We start from the raw sequence: 20,356 nt of genomic DNA, 5'->3' as shown, positions 1-20,356 counted from the left end.
CTATGAACTTTTTTTCTCTGGACTATACATCTCCCAGTTTAAGAGTTATGTTCAGTGAAAGGTGTATGACTTTTTATTACAACATTTAATGTGGTATAAATTAAGCTTTAAAATAATTTTCAGTCCAAAAGCAAGAATTCATAAATAAATTTGTTAGTCATCAATAGGAATAACTCTTTCACCACCAACTACTTTTTCCTTGAAATTTCCATAAAGCAAAGAGAAATTAAGGAAAACAAAGGATCAGACTCCTTATAGTGATGCTGCAGAGCAACAGGAGATATTCCCCTTGCTTCTACCAAATCACTAAATAAAAATGAATTCAAATCCATCACTCCTCTCTTCAACAAGTCTCCTATCACTTGATTTGTTTTCCAAACAAATAGCACCTGAAAAATAAATTGCATTCCACGCAATTTTTGCAGACAGCAATAACAGTGAGAAGTGAAATACGACTGATTTCTTGGACATATGTAAAGGGTTAGGAAAGGAGGTAGATGGTGGTGACCACATTCAATACTTATTAGTAAGATAACCCCAAACTTGTGGATTATTAAAAATACTCAGCATTACTTTTCTTCTTTTCATAACTCCTTAAAAAACAAATAAAAATTTAAACGCCTGGCAAACTACAGTCTGATGCAATATTATTAGCATTTGAAAGAAATTTCCAATCATTGCTGCCCATTGTCCTATACAATACCAAAGCAGAACAACTTGTTCACCTCTTGCCATTCCTCCCTCCAATTTAAATTGAAAATAATTTCTGTTCAGGAATTATGACTTCCAGATTTATCAGATAGAAAGTTAAAGTTGGTTGCCCCCCAAATAGAAAAATGTTAAAATGGAGGGGAAAGATGACAATATACATTGTTTTCCACATGGTGTCAGAAAATTGTGTCAAGATTCAGAATCTGCACTTACTCTTTACCCCTTTCTTCCCCTTTCGTTCCTTCTTGTACTGTTCCTTCAGTTTACTTATTAGTCCCTGGTCTACATCCCAAACCTCAGCAGTTGGGGACAGGTCATCTTTGTCTACATGCAACATATTATTAAAAGAAAAAATAAATCAACAATTGGGAATGCAAGCTATTTGTGAGTGTTATAGGTTAATTAATAAAAAGTGTTATTCAAAAACATTCCAGTATTTTAAAGGTGCAGTTTCTGTTACTGTTTGGTACAGTGCTTCAAACTGGCCATTTTATGATAATTGGTCTAGAACAAAGAAGAAATTTGAATGTCTTATTCAATTATATGAAATTAATGGATTAAAAACAATGCATAATTGCTGCAACTTTAGTAAGACAGTATTAACAAATTATTCAGGCAGACTTAAATAAGCAAATAAATATATTTCATGCAATACCATTTAGGAAATGCAAACTGAATTCTGAAAACCATGCATTTCCCCTCTATTATTATTCTCCATGCAATGATATCTAGTAGCTCCAAAATAAATCCAGCAGTAAAGATAATAGAGATTGTTTTCTTCTATTAAGATTATTTAAATATTAATACAAATCAAGGTAGTTTGGCATATTGCAAAATGTCTTCAAGCTCTTTATTTGCTGAACTCTTCTTTTTATTCACTACAACCCAACCAGCCACAGAAAATGAAGGACGGCAGAGAATGAATGGTTGAAAGAGACTTGTGTAAATCCATAATCAATCCTTAAATGTTCAACCATTTAAGCCCAGAAAGTAACATATTTTACTTGGAAGCTCCATTGAGAACAGAACAGAGTTCTGGATTTTCCTTAATTATTTTCAATACTGAAGTTATATTCAAAAACTTTATTTAAAAATGAACTACATTTCTAACTGCTAACAAGCATTAGCTAATGGAGAGGTATAAGACGAAAGCTTTAATACTGTCTTGGCTTACTTGGGACTAAGTTTACTGAACTCAGCACTGCTTACTCCTAATCACAATAAAATTAGTATGTTACCAATAAAATATTTTGAAAAAGAAATTTCACAGCTAGCACTTTTTGAATATAATGAATAAATGTGATCATTAAAATACTTTCTAAACAATCAAGGCTTTGTTCATTTTATATCCTAATTAACAAGATGGTTCACACTTTCAGGCTAATAGTAATTTTTCCACCCATTATGTTAGTTTTAAGAAACTAAAACATTCTGTGAGATAGAACTACTCTTTTCAAACAAAAAAACAATATTATTGCCTTTTCACTGGTACTGTCTGCCCTCTAAGATAAATTTGAGATGTATTCCTAATGTCACTCAAGGAAGGAAAATATGACCTCAAGTTCAAATTTCACCCATGTCTAATGACATTGTTATACTTATGACATTCCATTTACTTTTACATTCCCCTCTTCCCTTGGCAGCTAACTGGATTAAACTACCAACACAGGAATTTACAAAGAGACATGCAAAATACACAAACTGCTGGAATCAGTTATTTAAAAGTTCCTAACCTCTTTTCTTATGCATACTATTAATTATGGAATGGGGAATTTGTTTAATACATAATGAAACAACTTTGGAAATGTAACTGAACAAGTCTCTATTCAATAGGTAAAAACTATTTTATAGCAAGAAAAAAAATACTAATTCACTGAAATCTTTCTCATCTGTCTCTCATGAATCAGAAGGCCAATTTCATTAGCTAGAGGAAGTTTTCTTTAACTTGTGCAATTGTTAATAATAATATAAATATCAATTATGCACATGTGTTGATTCATACATGCATCAAAGAAACAGTTTGAAATAATAACAAATCCAATGGTCTATATAATGTTAAGGAAATTCAGTAGGTGGAGAACTTCCCAACATCTTTAACTGTTGCAGTGTCCTGAAAGCCTTTTCTTAATCAGGTAGGCTACAACAGGAACATAAGAGTGGGAAAGTCCTCTTCCACCAACCCCTTACATACGTACTTATCTGGATGCAACCCAAGATATTCAATTTAAGTGTCAAATGTTGTAGTAGAAGAAAAGGCAGATTACTGCTAAAATGGCACTTATTATTTTAAAAAATGAGTATACATCCAACATCAATCAAGCATACTTTCTTTCTGTTACTCTTCCCTCTACCTTAACCTTTTACAGAGGCTCCTGTACCCTCCACATCAGATCCTGTACCCCACATCCTGTACCCTCCACATCTTACATAGAATAAAAATTGTTGTGGGGAGATGGGCGGGGACAAGTCTATTAAATAAATAAATAAAATAAATAAATAAAAAGTTCAGATCCAACAGAAAAGTCTCTGTAATTTTTGTATTTCAAATTATATATTTCATATCTTGTTTCAAGACATCCTCTGCATGCTATCTAAAACTGGAATCTTAAAAATAAGTAAGTAAAATAATGTTTAAATATTTGCTGTTTGGGGTTGAGTTCTCACCTCTTTTGATAACAATTTGGAAGTTAATAAAAACTTATAATATGAATTTGAAAACATACAAATACAGCCATTTCCTGTTGCTTTACAAATACAGGTATCCAGCAATTCATTGCAGAAGAAATTCACATTAAAAAGCAGTTTAACACACAACTGAGCTCCACTGACAGCACAGTGAAGCCCTGGAAAGTGCATGAAAAACAGAATCTCATGTTGTTAACAAGTAATCAAAAATGTAAGCTTTGGATGAAATACTAGTCAGCATTCTGAGCGCAGCAACAAACACTGAAGCCTATTTTTGTAAAAGGTGCTCTATGGATTGGGACAAATTTGTTTAATTTAGAAAACACAATACATTATATAAAAGCAAGCCCCATTGATTTCAATGGAAATTCCAGGTAAGCATGCATTACTAAAATGTTTCTAAGAATTATTTTTTATGCTATCATGTAACTTTTAAATTCACTGGATTTTCACTGGCTGCCACTGTTATTAATTGTAAAAACACTGTCTTTCAGTTTATTTCATAACTTTGTTTTAAGGAGAATAATTCTAGGACATACAAAACAAACTGCTTAAAATTATCAAATGACTTACAAATGTATGATTTACTTCACCAGGAAGAATAAAAAAAGAACAGGATGAAAAAATAAAACACTAACCAACAAGCAAGATTTAGAACTCATAGAGAAAAGAGTATATAAATTTAGATTAATATAATTAAAATATATGTTTTTTTCTTTCAAATTTTTTAGTTTTCCTAGTTTATTGTTTATGCTTCTTACCCCATTCTGTCCCATCCCCAGAACTCCGTGCTTCTCCTGCTCCCTCTCCATCTTCTGCCGTTACTAAGAAATCAAATTCTTTCAAAGCTTCTTCTGTGTCTGGGTCATCAGTAAGGTCAGCAGCTAGTCCTTCATTTCCAATCTACAAGTCAGTTTTGACAGAAACACCATTAAAGATAATAAGATTCATGGGATAGTTTTATTTAACCTTCTCCTCCCCCTTTTTCAAGATTGCCAAAAGATGTTATTCTGTTTAAATATTCTTTTTATCCATCGTGCACAAATAGTTCCACTAATATGGCTATGGTAGATGAGAGTTATGGTGCAGAACAGAATTAACAGCCCTGATAGATATACTTAGAATTAAGCATTTATCAACAGCATACCACCCTGATTCATAATACCTATGCAAAATAATAACAATAAAAATACCAACAATATTAAGATGCTCAGTTTATCTATTCCACAAATGGCATTTTATTGTAACGGTTCTCTTTGCAAAATGACAAAAAGGAACAAAAGAATATTTAAATTAACAGTAGTTAATAAAACTGTTGGGTCTTTTTACTTTGTGCTTTTTATTTATCCGATGTTTTTCTTTTCCTTCTGTAATATCTTCTATCATATCATTCTCTTCCTCTTCATCACTATCATCTGCATTTTCCAAAAAATTAAATGTTTCAAGAACATCACTGGGGTTCCTATAAAAAAGAAAATATATTAAAATATCAGAAATAGCCATGGCCCCTTTTGGAACTAAGCCTGAATTACTTCAACTCAAGACAAACTAAACCTATTTCTAATTCATGAACTCCAAGGAAACTATGCATCTGGTCCTTTTTAAAAGTTCTGATTCTAACCTTTCTCAAATTTAAATGTCAATAAAGAAGAAAATTCACTTGCATGAACTTTTTTAATACACAAATTGTTATGTTATCATGCAATGACATTTTTCACAAAACAAACAATTTTAACAGCGAGCTAGTATGACTAATCCTATTATGATTAGAAGCATAGCAACAAATTATTAATTGCTAGTTGGAAGAAAAGAAGCTCTTTGCTCCTGCCCCAAATTTATGCAAATTTCCCTAAGTTATACAGGTGCAGAATTTGTCTCAGAAAAGAAATAAGACTTTTTTAAAAACAATAGATACATGTTTCTAATCAAAGACTACCAGTATATGTTTTTAGTTTTCTGCAAAAACAATATTTTTAAAGAAAACTATACATCTGTATATTCTTGATATATATATATCTTGATGAGGGTGAAAGAGGAGAGTGCAAAAGCTGGCTTGAAACTCAACATTAAAAAAACTAAGATCATGGCATCTGGACCCATCAATTCCTGGCAAATAGAAGGGGTAGAAATGGAAGCAGTAACAGACTTCATTTATTTGGGCTCCAAGATCACCGCAGACAGAGACTGCAGCCATGAAATTAAAAGACGCTTGCTCCTTGGGAGGAAAGCCAGGGCAAGCCTAGATAGCATATTAAAAAGCAGAGACGTCACCTTGCCGACAAAGATCCGCATAGTCAAAGCTATGGTTTTTTCAGTAGTAATGTATGGCTGTGAGAGCTGGACCATAAAGAAGGCTGAGCGCCGAAGAATTGATGCCTTTGAACTGTGGTGCTGGAGAAGACTCTTGAGAGTCCCCTGGACTGCTAGGAGGTCAAACCAGTCAATCTTAAAGGAAATCAACCCTGATTGCTCATTGGAAGGATCGATAATGAAGCTCAAGCTCAGATACTTTGGTCACCTAATGCGAAGAGAGATCTCTTTGGAGAAGACCCTGATGCTGGGAAAGATTGAAGGCAAAAGGAGAAGAGGACGGCAGAGGATGAGATGGTTAGATAGCATCACTGAAGCAATGAGCATGAAACTGAGCAAACTCAGGGAGGCAGTGAAGGACCGGAAGGCCTGGTGCAATATGGTTCATGGGGTCACGAAGAGTCGGACACGACTTAATGACTAAACAACAAATACATCTGTAATCAAATTAGTTATCAGATGTATCTTTGAAGGCAGTGATTCATGCTGAACATTCATATTACTTTACCCACCTTTTCATGTCTTGTCCCTTTTGTTTTGATGTAGGAGATTCTCCTCCATTAAGAATCTGCTCCAATTTTTTTGTCTCCACTGAGCCGTTTGGTTCTGAATTGGAAAGCCCAAGTAAAGACCTCACCCTCTGTGACCGTACATCCAATATTGTGTCTGTATAACCTACTTCTTGGAGATATCTAAGCGACAGACAGACAGGATTATACTCATGCACACACACAATCCACCAATGAGCCTCTAAGATGTTCTGTATCGCAATTTAAAATACAGCTATTCTTGCCAAATTCTTTAAGAACATCCTAAAGCCTATTGCACTGCTTTTCATTTCTAGACAGCTTAATTCACATTCACATTTTAGGTAAATCTATTCCATGAAAAAATTCTCATAACAGAGACTTATTTTAGATTAATTGCTAATTATTGAATTCAAGTTAGCATACACGATCACATCAGCACAACCTACATACTTACACTTTAATGTACAATCACCTTCAAACCCAATATAATGTGATACTTACTGTCTTAGCAACTGTCTGCCTTGTTTCCAAGTTAGCTGACTATTATGAGGCACTGTAGGAACCTCTGTATCTTTGGTTTCTTCTGAAACACAATAAATAAATTGACTGATTGACTGATTATGTGCCATCCATTACTACAGCATTTCTGAAGTCCATCTAATCTTTGTTTAAATGTTTATAGTGAAGGAGAGTCCACTACCTCCCAATGCAGTCTCTTGCACTGTTAAGAAGAAATGATGTCCAACTGAATTTTTCTGAATCTATCGTTTCCTATCTTGTCTTCTAGAACAAGCCCAAAAGTCTACCCTGTATTCTCCATAACAGCTCTTCAGATACCTGAAGACAGTCATCATGTCTGCCCCAGTATTCTCTTCTCTAGTCTAAATAGGCCTATTGCTTCAAACCTTTCTTCTAAATATTTCCTTCCAGGCCACTTACATTTGTTTGCTCTCTGCTGTACATGCTTTAGTGTGTCATTGTCCTTCCTGAAATGTGGTGATTGACACAATATGCTAGAAGTGATCTGACCAATGCAGATATCCCAAATTGCCACTACCAATCATATCCATTTATAGGCAGGCATATATGTAATGTGTTGGATAACAAAATATACTATCCAGAGGTGTTGTAATTATTATCTTTATCATTGGCTATAAAATAAGATTTATCTAGGGATATGCAAAATTCATTAATCCAGAAACAGACTGTTTTGGAGAACACTTAAGTGTTCTTTTTTCCTCTGCACTGAACCATTCTGGGGACAATTCAGTAATTTCCAGAAGTAAATCGTCTGACCTGGATACATTTTCATGTGTTCTGGATGTTTCAGAATATAAAGGGAATCAGAGTGAAATAACACTGAAATTTGGTGCTTGTTTCATTTCATTCATAAACAAAGTCACCCACCATGTGATGCAGCAATGTGAAAAAAAACAAAACAATCCCCCTCTTTAGATTAACTGGCTCTCCCATCTTTAACTGTAATATACAAATTATCGATTTGTATATAATATATAATACAACAAATATTTGTATTTGTATATACAGCTACAAGTTATTGCAATTTGTGAGCAGCCTCGTACATCATTGTGTAGGAATTCTGGCCTATTTCTGACATGCTTGAACTCAGTAACATCTGAGAAATTTCAAACGTGAACTGTTCATTTCAGGTTCTACCACAATATTTCTATGGAGTTTAGGTGGACTTTGACTTAACCATTCCAACACTGAATTTGTTCTTCTTCATCCGTTTTCTTGTACACTTATTTATATGTTGGGAATAGCTTCAGATGACAAATTACCTGATACTCTCCTATAGAATTTTCTGAGCCAAAGCAGAATTCATGCTTCCTACAATGTTAGCAAGTTGTCTACACCCTGATGTAGCAAAGCATCCCCAAACCATGGCACTACTCCCTTTTTGACAGGCAATATGAGGTTCTTATCATGTTTGGTTTCTACCAGATATAATGACACACATGTAACTCCAAAAGTTCTACTTTGGAGTCATCTGTCCCTAGAACATTCCTCGAAAGTTTGTAAGTTCATTCAGATGTTTTGGGTAAATTTGAATTGACCATCAATGCTCTTCTTAGTGACTAACAATTACTGCCTTACTATTCTCTAGTGTCCCTATGAAACCTACCAACATCCTACAGTGCAGTCACTATCATCAACTTTTACCAAGACAAGAAAGGCCTGCAGAATTCTGGCTGTTATTCTAGGCTTCTTTGTGGCCTCCTAGACAATAACTCTTGGAGATGATTTTCAAAGGATAGCCACTCTTGGGAAGATTCACTATTGTCCCAAATCTTCTCCATTTCAAGGTCATGTCTCTGACTGTGGATTGTTGGAACACTAGAGCTTTAGAAATACTCTGTAACTTTTCCTACACTTACAGGCTTTAACACTGCTTTATGGAAGTCTTCAGAAACAGCATTTCTGTTCTGTCCTAAATATCTTTAAGAACCATGAAAAGTTGAAATTCTTCCCCCATAAGCTAAAATATAATTTCTGGATTGAAAAATAAAAATGATGCTCTAAAACCTGAAATTTCAGTCTTTATTCAGGCTAATAGTTTAATATTAAGAAAAATGAAAAGAGACAACTTGTGTTAAGAAAATGAAATACAATTTTAATTACAATACAGAACAATAATGCTAACATAGGTTGTAAAGATTTCTTTTTGTATACACAGTGGACAAAAGAATGTGAACTAAACACAATAGTTATAAATAGATTTTTACCTGATTCAAAAGTTGGCATTTTCAAGTCACCTTGATTCAATTCTGTGCCATATTTTAGTTTATGATATTTTGCCCTTGAAAGAGAAACATAAGTAGGTTGATCAGTAAATAAAATTTAGTCTTGCATTTTCCTTACAATGTTCATACAAATATATCTATGCAACCAAAATCCTTGAATCCTTTCCACTGCAGTCCCTCCATACATTAAAATCTCAGGTATGTACATGTTGACAGCTAGAGCTATCATCTGCTTACTTGACTTTGGCTAATTAAATCACCCATCAGGGGACTGGCCCTATGGTTAAGGGAAGTGATCAATGTCAGTATCACTGTCTATGGCATCCTTTTGGGCAGTCTGGTAGGACTGGCTATGGGGGCAATGTTTCATAATGTTTCCAGTCCTTCCTGTTAAGGTTTGTCCAGAAAGTAGTTCTTTCTTGAGGACTAGTGAGGGGGAGGGTTATCAAAGAAATCAAGTTGGTGATCATGACCATGCAATCAAAGTCTTCCCTGTATATGCATGTGCAACAACGAAGGTTGATTGTGACTGCCAAATCTTGATTTTTTCTAACCATTCCACCCTACCCACCTGCCTCAGACACACCAGATCTATGATATGTCAGAGAGTTCCATCTGGTTCTCATGCTGTTTAACATCTACATAAAACTGCCAGGGAAAATCATCCAAGATTTGGAATAAGGAATAAGGTAGTATACTTGTGACACCCAGCTTTATTGTTCCTTATCATCCAACTGTAAGGAAAGCAATCAATGCCCCTGAATATTCTCCAAGTGTGATAATGGGCTGGGTGGAGGGAGGGGCACATGCTAAAATTAAGTCCAGAAAAGACAGAAGGGCCTATTGGTAAATAGGAAACTGGGTTCAGCAACTGAAGTTCAGCCAGTTTTGGACTGGGCTGCATTTCTCCTTTTGCAGTCTGAGAGTTCCTTGACTATCAACTGTCACTGGATTCAAAGATAGAAGCTGTAGCGAGGAGCAATTCTGCATGAATTTGTCTGGTCAGCTATAACCTTCCTGAACCAGTCAGATTTGGTGGTGGTCATCCACACTTTAGTTACATGTCATTTTGATTTTGTCAAGAAGCTCTATGTGGGATAGCTGTTTAACAATGTCTAGAAGTTGCAATTGGTGCAAAATATGGCAGCTAGGCACTAACCAGTACAAAATAAAAGAATCATACATCCTGACTGGAAGGTCTATATTGGTTGCCAACTGCTTGTTGTATATAATTTTAAGCATTTACAGTCATCTTTAAAGTCTTAAGAGCTAGTCAAACAGCCAACTGTTAGGCTCACCTCTCCAATTATAAACTGTCTGGAAGTTACAATTTGCAAGAGAGAACCTTTTTAAAGTACCACAATATCAAGGCCTCACTTTCTGGTATTTGGAAGATGTTTTCCTCCTGTCTTGCCCCAAGCTATGAAAAACATGCTTTCAGGAGATGCATTTGGCCCCCACTCTCTTGGTATTTATAAAATATGTAAAGATGCATTTTTATCATAAAACTGTTAATTATTAATTGATTTAGTATTAATTTTAATTTATGCTTTTAAACTTTTTATATTCTGTTTTGTTTTAACTGTTATCTGTAAGGCTTTACCAAGTACAAAGGTGGGAGAAGAGAGAAGAGAAGAGAAGAGAAGAGAAGAGAAGAGAAGAGAAGAGAAGAGAAGAGAAGAGAAGAGAAGAGAAGAGAAGAGAAGAGAAGAGAAGAGAAGTTTATGCCAGTGAGGATTGCACTTCCGAAGTGCCTCTGGTCATGGGACAGACTTGGAAATATCAAAGAATGTTTAATTAGCAAGTTTCCTGTTCAATCACCCTTGTGTATACACATGCCTAGAGTATTAAGCACACTTTTCAATTTTCTCCCATCAAAAAGCAAACACAACCATACATACAACCCACGAAATTACATTTTATATACTGACCAACATTAAAATAAAAACATTAAACGAGTTGCTGTTTACAAAAATAAATATTTAGTCTTTAAATAATTGAGGTGATTCTGTGTTCTAAATTAAAAAGGGTAAATACAGCACCAGCAATGGGTTTCAACAGTGTAAAGTTTAACATAAGGGAATAATCTCCAAATCATAGACTGCTGTATATGAGTTCCTGTTTGTGTTTTCACTAAATAAATAAAACAAGTTCATAACTATCTAAGGTCTCTCATATTGTCACGTTCAAAGCCATGTATGGATTTAAAGAATGACATCAATACCTTTTAATTGTGCTGGGAAAGCAACTGACAAACCAATACATCTTATGGTCCTAGTACAGTGATGGTGAACCTATGACACACGTGTCAAATGTTTTGGGTGACACGCCAGCATTCACCAACACCTGACAATAACTATTCTCCCTGTTTGAGTTACCAAAGAAACTGAGTTTGTTTTACTCGTATTTCATTTTAGTAATTATTTGATGTTTCTTTATATAATACAAAGCACCACACATGATTGGATTGTATTTTTTAAAATAAATATGTAAAGAATTGTTTCTCTTTTGTTTGGGGGGAGGTGATAAGCCAGTAGAATCAAGTTAGGCATTTTCCAAATTTTTGACACACTGAGCCCAAAAGGTTCACCGTCACTGTCCTAGTATTTTGCACCAATAAGCAGCCTAGCTGCCACATTTTCCATCAACTGGCGCATCAGAACACTTTTCAAGGGGAACTCTAATAGAGCACATTGAAATAGACAATTTGGGATACAATCAAGGCAGGAAACCAATTGGTTCAGGAATAGCCACAGCTAGCACATTAAATAAGTATCAAATTCATTCCTTGCCAGAAGAGCCTCCACCTTGTAATTAAGTAATAGCTAATCTGCTCTGTCAGGTAGATTAGCCCTATCTAGAACAGGCTGAACCCAAATCTTGGACCAAGGGCATTTCCAACTTAACTAAATTTAGTTCCATATTACTCTTTTTCATTCAGCTCATTATTAAAATTCTACAATTTTCTTCAATTATCAATGTCAAGTTAATTAATATGAAAGCATTCTATATAAACTACTCAGTTGAGAAACATGGGATAGATACCTTTCTTGTTTTAATGCATATTCTAACATTTTTATTCTTCTTACTAAATCTTTCTTCAAGTTTTCTTGACCCTTTCTCTCGCCTTGCAAAAATGCTATCCGAGCCTGAAAATACAAAATAGTAACATAATTATCTTTCATTTGAGTCATGTTCATACAATATGTCATATAACATCTTTTAAATCTATGTTCTATGTCTCCTAGAAGAAGTTTTAGGGATATTCTTCACAAAAAGAAAAAAAAATCTGTAGATTGTGCTGCTTTGCGGTGAATCTTTTACCAAACTAACTGGCCTGCTCCTAATCAATTTTTTTATTTTACTGTAAACAAGTACGCTTGTTCAAAAAAGCATTCAGAAACAAATATGTATTTCTAAACCATAAGTCCAGGAAGTGAAATTATACCAGGAACAATAAAATCTTCATAAGAAAACTCAGAGCAACTATCTATTCATGAAGCTAAATAGCATTGAAACACTTTATTCATCATTATACTACATCAGTTCTTGTTAATCCTATGACTTTTAAAGCATTGGAAAACTGGAATCTGAAAGATCCCACATACAAATAAAGGAACCAAAGCTTTACATAAGTGCCACACTGTAATTACACATAAAAGAACTTTAAACCAGCACTGTTAGCATGCTAATAGTCCCTGTGGTGAGATTTCGTATCAATTAAAGCTTTAAGGAACATGTCAACCAACCCAATTTGTTACATTGCTTTGATTGAGAAATGCAAAATATAACTGTACTCCAGCAATAGAGCATTTTCACCCCTTCATCTGTAATGCCCCATAGAAAACCACTTGTGAAATCTGGAGGAATTTTCAAATCCATTACAATGTGACACCAAAGCACTCCTGTTGCTGGATTAAAGCACTAAACATTGCCGAGTGTTGCTCACATGCTCTGTGTAGGTTTGGAAACTAATGTTTGTTTTCCTACTTAGGCATTCAGTATAAACTCAGCTGGACAACTTAATGAAATTCATGTTATATAACTATAGATTAAAAAAAAGCATACATCTTGGAGCACGGAATATTTTCTTTTATGTTTTTTATTTTAGCATTCAGTTCCCCAAAATGTCTGTTAATTTCTTTTAGTCACTACAAACAGTAAAAGAAGGTGACTTCTAATATTATGCTATTGGATTTTCATTTGTGTAACTGAGATTTTCCTTAATTCTGTTCTTATAGTTCCTATATATATTTCAATGTCTTCCACAGGAACCCCAAGCTTTCTGAAGGAGATATCAGAAGTGCTTACAAGAGAATATAGAAAGATTTTTGTAATTTATTGCACTATATTCTGTCTCATTTCTTAGCACTCAAAAAGACATACATGGGGTGTCCTCTCCCCTTATGTTATCCCCACAACAGCGGGCAATATAGGTTAGGCTAATAGAAAATGACTAGTCCAAAGTCATGCAGAGAGTTCTATGGTCCAGTAAGGGCTTGAACCTGGGCCTCCCCAGTCTAAATCTAGCTATTATCTCTACCTACCCACCTACCAAATTTGTCACCACCCATCTCGTTAAAAAGCAACTCTGGCCGGTTTACAGAAGAGATAAAATCAATTAAAATACAATATAAAATGCTATGCTATTAATTACCTGAAAGTAGCTCAAGAGCAGAACAAAAATACCAGCAGAATCCAGAGCTCTCTTCCCTTTAAAGTTTACATTAATATTTGAGAAACAGATGGTTAAAAAAAAAAAAAAAACCTCACTATGAAAATGCATGCTGAACTGCATCAGAAAACTTAGTAATATTGAGCTTGCAAGCAAAGGCTCCTGCTAGCACACCCACATTAACCAGGCCCTTGAGCCATGACCTTCTTCCTGCCAGGCCCCTTTTGTATAATGTGATTTTCTGTACTGTGATCCCAGAAAGACCCCTTATCAGCAACACCCATTTGCTCTCTTTTGTTGCAGGGAAACAGCTGAAAATAGCTTAATTTTCTCATACAATTGCTCCTTCTCTTCTTTTCAGGGAATGTTGAAATTATTCCAGTGTATGTTGGGAATAATAACTAAATCATGATTTTCAAATCAGTCTTCTTGGAAGAAAAAGGGAATATGCTTCAGTGTCAAAAAATAACCTAATATTAGAAAAATAAGTCTGATAAGAGAATTTAATTCACTTATAAACCAGTTATAGATTGTAATTCTGCATATACACTCCTACTGCATCCAAAATTTGGGTTTTTTAAAAAAATAAGTCTTTAAAATATTAGGTACTGCTTGATTCGTTAAGTAAGGATAGACCTTTTTAGATTAGATAGAAACTCTTGTTAATTGTTCATTTTGATATGATTCTTATGCTGGTTGTCTTTTTAAGTATTGAATACTAGTTTGATTCTAACAATGGTTTTGAAGTGTTAAACTAATATAACATCACGTTTATGTACAGCACTAATCTAACGTTATTTCAAAAATTCTTATTCAATTTTATATAGCTTGCAAATCTTGTTTTTGTTTTTTAATTTTACTCTTTCTCATTACTATGCTTTTAAATATCTATTAAAAAAGAAAAAGGCAGTCTCACAGTCCCCCCCCCTTTTTTTTCAAATAATATTACTTAATGTCTGTATGTGGAAGGATTGTGTATATATGTGTATGGGGAGAATGCTGTCCATCTATATTGTACATATGTCCATCTTGTATATAAGATTGTGCAAGGATGTAAGATTATATGCCTGTAAGTGTATATGGGAGGTTCTGTGTGCATAAGTGTATGTTTTAAGTTTATCTCTACAATAAGATGTAGATGAAAAGTTTTGTACTATAGTAAGCTATTAAGTATTCTATGAGAAAACAAATTTTATTTGTCCTCCTACATACTTTCACAATACATTAGGGCTATTATAAATTTTAATACCCAAGAAAACCCACACTCGTACAAACTAAAACTCTTCTCTTCATACTCACATGGACTTCGCTGAAAAATTAGAAATGTTCCACAGTAATTTCTTCAATGTTAATCAGATAATCTTTCATAATAGAATACAGAAGTGAGCAAATATATAGGTTATACCAAAAGTCAAGCCCCACAGGCCAATCACAATATGTTTTATTAATTTTTTTTTAATTATATTTTACTTAGGAATGTCAAAGATCATGCATCAAACAAGAAAGGAAGTATTCATAAGAAAATGACAACCAATTTGAACATTTAATGTAATTTATATAATAAAGGATCTATGGGGGCCTGACTTTTGATACACCCAGTATATGAAGTCATGTTAGTATTCTCCTTAATCACAACTAACTTCAGTGTGAGATAATTATATTTAAAATGAAACTATTTAGTTCTAACATTCAAGCTAATGTGTATTTAATTCAAAAACACAATTTAAAATAAATATGCACAGTAACGATAGCAAGAGGTTGTTGTTCAATGATCTAGAATACTTACTTTTGGAGGCATTTTGCTTTTTCCAACTATGAAACAATCAAAATAAATGGAGTATGAGTCCAATAAACACTAGAGGGTGCTGCAGCACCATCTTGGGTACTTACTAAACATTTTCAAATATTCACAGTAAGATATTGTGTCAAATCTCTAAAATATAACAATTAATGTATACATGAATGTGTAACTGATACTAACATTGTGATATTTAAGAACTTTAGTTCTTAATGAGTACCCATGAAACATGACATACTGGTAGTATATTGTACTTTCAATAGAAGAGAATATATGTAGCTCAGGACTGAATTGTGGAGTCCTTGGTGCTTTCTGAGCTTGGTTATTTGCTTGCAGACGTTTCATTACCCAGCTAGGTAACATCATCAGCACTAGGTAACATCATCATCAACATCATCAGAAACGTCTTCAAGCAAACAACCAAGCTTAGAGAGCACCAAGGACTCCACATATTGTACTTTATTATAATATTTTGTTATTGTATGAAAATCTTACTTTTTTGTCATACCTGCAGTTATTTTATTACTTTCCATTTTTATAATAGCAGCATTTTTCTGTATTTTACTTTTTTTTAAAGATGATTTTTATCCTGCCTTTATTACTTTTATAAATAACTCAAGGTGGCGAACATACCTAATATTCCTTCCTCCTCCTATTTTCCCCACAACCACAACCCTGTGAGGTGAGTTGGGCTGAGAGAGTGACTGGCCCAAAGTCACCTAGCTGGCTTTCATGCCTAAGGCAGGACTAGAACTCACAATCTCCTCCTTTCTAGCCTGGTGCCTTAAGCACTAGACCAAACTGACTCTTTTTTATCATAGATTTGTAAAAAATCCAAACCTTGTCTCTGAATTTTTATTGTATTGTGATGAAGTTTTACTACTGCATTTACCCCAAAAGAAGAAGACAGTATTTAACATATCCAACCCAAAGAAAGACACACAAATCCTGTGCAATGCCTTGCTTCTTGTCCCCCACATTCATCCAACTTGGCCACTACCAAATAAAATCAATCATGTAGATTGCCCCTTCTGCAATAAATCCATACACATGATGCACTTGTATATATGTATGCATATGTGTAAAATGTGTACGAATTAAAGACATCAGGCTAAAAACCAGGAGGCTGTGAGTTCTAATCCTGACTTAGGCACAAAGCCAACTGGGTGACTTTGAGACAGTCACTCTCTCTCAGCCATAGGAAGAAGGCAATGGCAAACCACTTCTGAAAAGTGTTGCCAAGAAAATCGAAAGGATTTGTCTAGGCAGTCACCAGGAGTCAAGACAAAGAAGGAAAAAAAACCTTATTAAAAAAAGTGTGTGTGTGTGTGCGTACAGTATACATACTGTATGCAAGAAATCACATTCCCCCCTGCCACACCACCAAAAAAGGAGTAGGTCAAGACAAAGAAATATATGTATGTAAATATGGTTGGGTACTCCATTTCTTACCTGTTTTTTTACATTTCCTCCTTTCCCTCTTCTCTTTTGTCTAAACTGCTCACATACCATTATCCCACTCCCCTTTCCCTCCTGTAATATTGTTGCTGAATTGTGTCTGGTTACTGTAATAAAGGATTTGACTAATACATTAATTAAGGAAATAATTAATTAAAATTAATCACTTATAAAATATACTCTATGTAAAAATGAATTGATCCTCTATTTGTACATAGCAACAATTCTCTTGCATACAAACCAGTTTCACACAAAGAAACTGCACACACTGTAATTTTTCTTCCACCTTTCCCATCAACAAAAAAGAAAAAAAATACAGTGGGGCAAAACAGTATTTAGTCAGCCACCAATTGTGCAGGTTCTCCCACTTAAAAAGATGAGAGAGGCCTGTAATTTTCATCATAGGTATACCTCAACTATGAGACACAAAATGGGGAAAAAAATCCAGAAAATCACATTGTCTGATTTTTAAAGAATTTATTTGCAAATCATGGTGGAAAATAAGTATTTGGTCACCTACAAACAAGCAAGATGTCTGGCTCTCACAGACCTGTAACTACTTCTTTAAGAGGCTCCTCTGTCCTCCACTCGTTACCTGTAGTAATGGCACCTGTTTGACCTTGTTATCAGTATAAAAGACACCTGTCCACAACCTCAAACAGTCACACTCCAAACTCCACTATGGCCAAGACCAAAGAGCTGTTGAAGGACACCAGAAACAAAATTGTAGACCTGCACCAGGCTGGGAAGACTGAATCTGCAATAGGCAAGCAGCTTGGTGTGAAGAAATCAACTGTGGGAGCAATAATTAGAAAATGGAAGACATATAAGACCACTGATAATTGCCCTTGATCTGGGGCTCCATGCAAGATCTCACCCTGTGGGGTCAAAATGATCACAAGAACGGTGAGCAAAAATCCCAGAACCACATGGGGGGACCTAGTGAATGACCTGCAGAGAGCTGGGACCAAAGTAACAAAGGCTACCATCAGTAACACACTATGCTGCCAGGGACTCAAATCCTGCAGTGCCAGATGTGTCCCCCTGCTTAAGCCAGTACATGTCCGGGCCCGTCTGAAGTTTGCTAGAGAGCATTTGGATGATCCAGAAGAGGATTGGGAGAATGTCATATGGTCAGATGAAACCAAAGTAGAACGTTTTGGTCTAAACTCAACTCGTTGTGTTTGGAGGAGAGAGAATGCTGAGTTGCATCCAAAGAACACCATACCTACTGTGAAGCATGGGGGTGGAAACATCATGCTTTGGGGCTGTTTTTCTGCAAAGGGACCAGGACGACTGATCCGTGTAAAGGAAAGAATGAATGGGGCCATGTATCATGAGATTTTGAGTGAACACCTCCTTCCATCAGCAAAGGCATTGAAGATGAAACGTGGCTGGGTCTTTCAGCATGACAATGATCCCAAACACACTGCCCGGGCAACAAAGGAGTGGCTTCATAAGAAGCATTTCAAGGTCCTGGAGTGGCCTAGCCAGTCTCCAGATCTCAACCCCATGGAAAACCTTTGGAGGGAGTTGAAAGTCCGTGTTGCCCAGCGACAGCCCCAAAACATCACTGCTCTAGAGGAGATCTGCATGGAGGAATGGGCCAAAATACCAGCAACAGTGTGTGAAAACCTTGTGAAGACTTACAGAAAATGTTTGACCTCTGTCATTGCCAACAAAGGATATATAACAAAGTATTGAGATGAACTTTTGATATTGACCAAATACTTATTTTCCACCATGATTTGCAAATAAATTCTTTAAAAATCAGACAATGGGATTTTCTGGATTTTTTCCCCCATTTTGTCTCTCATAGTTGAGGTATACCTATGATGAAAATTACAGGCCTCTCTCGTCTTTTTAAGTGGGAGAACTTGCACAATTGGTGGCTGACTAAATACTTTTTTGCCCCACTGTATGATGAGGGGAAGAAATAGCTGCACTGGGAAAAAAAGGGAAAAAATGGAGAAGAAAATTGAATAAAGATGAGGCAAAGGGAAGAAGTTAACAGGATAGGGAAGAGACAGAAGCCCCATTATATCCATAGGCAAATATCCCACCCAAGCAGCAGCTAATCTTTAAAGATATTCACTGTGTTCAGAAGTGAAGTCTGTAGTCTTTGCATCTCCTGCCCATTTCTTTACTTTCCACAGCCTCTTCTATTCCTTTCAGTAATATAAGCCAACTCCACCCCTACTCATAACTTATTTAGAGGGAAAATATTGAACAATGTATATGTACTTTCCTATGGTGTATAGATAGTAACATTATGAGATGAAAATTACTAAATAAAAAAGACCTGAATTTTTGAACAACTTCCATGAATGTACTATATATTCAACATAAGCAGTATGGATTTAAAGATATAAATACAGAAGCTTTTTGACAAGCAACTCTGCCTACAAATATTGGCCATGAGCAATATAAAAATGGCTAGAAGAAAGTAAGTTGTTCTATCTTGAACTATTTAGGTGAATTCCTGTAGATGAAGGTAGTAGGTTTTTGATGATGCAAAAGAGAGGCAATTCCACTTCCTTCTGTAGCTTCCTATAAAGTCTAAAATTGACTTGAGAAAATCTCCTGACACTTTAGAACATACATTTGAGCTATGTAGTAGATTCATAACAGAAGAAGTCTCACTGCACAAGCTCCTAAAACAAAACTTAGTTTTAGCGGACTTCAGATGCCACTGACAAAATCCATTCACCATTTTATACATGAGTAAAATGGCATTACATCTGCATAAAACCTGACTTGCTATTTAACAGACATTCAGATCTATTAGAAGCTAATGTTAACAGACCCAACATTAGCCTGTTAAACTGAGGGTTTACTGTTTATTGAAGATATTTGTGGAAGATGTTACATGAAATTTCTTAGTTCAAGGATTTTATTAGTCCTTCCATCCATTTTTTTAAAACAAAATCAACAATTCTGCATATTTACTCAGAAATAAATCCCAGGTTACTATAGGATTACAGCATTACTTAGTTAACTATCAATATCAGTCAGGATCCTCATATTAGATTATTTAATAACAAAAATGCCTATACATAGGTTACCAGCAATACCATTTTAACTCTGCCCTATTCAGGTGTTCAACTACTTCCCTTTAATCAGTAGCTGGGAGTGTTTTTGCTTCCTTCTTTAGATCAAGCTCAGCTTATATTGTTTTATTGGCAACAACAGAGAACTAGCCACTCTCTTCTTCTAAGTGGTTTTAGATTTCTCAACCTAGTCTACAGTCCTAGGATTTCCTGGTTGCCTCCCATCCTGGCAGAAATGACTACTGTGCAAAATGAGTGGTTCATCTCTGCAATATTCCCTTTCCCTAACAGCCCAGGTCAAATGATGCTTTTGTGAAGATGGTGATGGTGGTTTATACATTTCTGGAGCTGTGTGGTCTGAAACAAAAAGCATT

At 35.2% G+C, this 20,356-nt stretch overlaps 1 protein-coding gene across 5 annotated transcripts in view; it reads right to left on the bottom strand.

Annotated features, from left to right (window-relative positions):
* Positions 1 to 20,356, bottom strand: part of STRN3 (striatin 3) — a 55,622-nt gene that overhangs the window by 27,861 nt on the left and 7,405 nt on the right. For 2 of the 5 annotated variants that reach the window (XM_007429014.4, XM_007429017.4), the window contains exons 2-8: positions 12,047 to 12,150; positions 8,984 to 9,057; positions 6,738 to 6,819; positions 6,219 to 6,398; positions 4,726 to 4,858; positions 4,158 to 4,299; positions 925 to 1,035 (exon numbers count right to left, since the gene is read on the bottom strand). In XM_007429014.4, the coding sequence (XP_007429076.1) occupies positions 925 to 1,035; positions 4,158 to 4,299; positions 4,726 to 4,858; positions 6,219 to 6,398; positions 6,738 to 6,819; positions 8,984 to 9,057; positions 12,047 to 12,150 (826 nt within the window). The remainder of the gene's footprint in view (positions 1 to 924; positions 1,036 to 4,157; positions 4,300 to 4,725; positions 4,859 to 6,218; positions 6,399 to 6,737; positions 6,820 to 8,983; positions 9,058 to 12,046; positions 12,151 to 20,356) is intronic. The other 3 variants (XM_007429016.4, XM_007429018.4, XM_025167150.2) reach the window with 2 other exon arrangements.

This window comes from Python bivittatus, unplaced genomic scaffold (assembly GCF_059951505.1).
Source record: "Python bivittatus isolate LINGU-HERP-01145 unplaced genomic scaffold, Pbiv_v1 ctg000480_np1212, whole genome shotgun sequence".
Classification (NCBI taxonomy): Eukaryota; Metazoa; Chordata; class Lepidosauria; order Squamata; family Pythonidae; genus Python; species Python bivittatus.
This window is presented reverse-complemented; position numbering and strand designations above follow the sequence as displayed.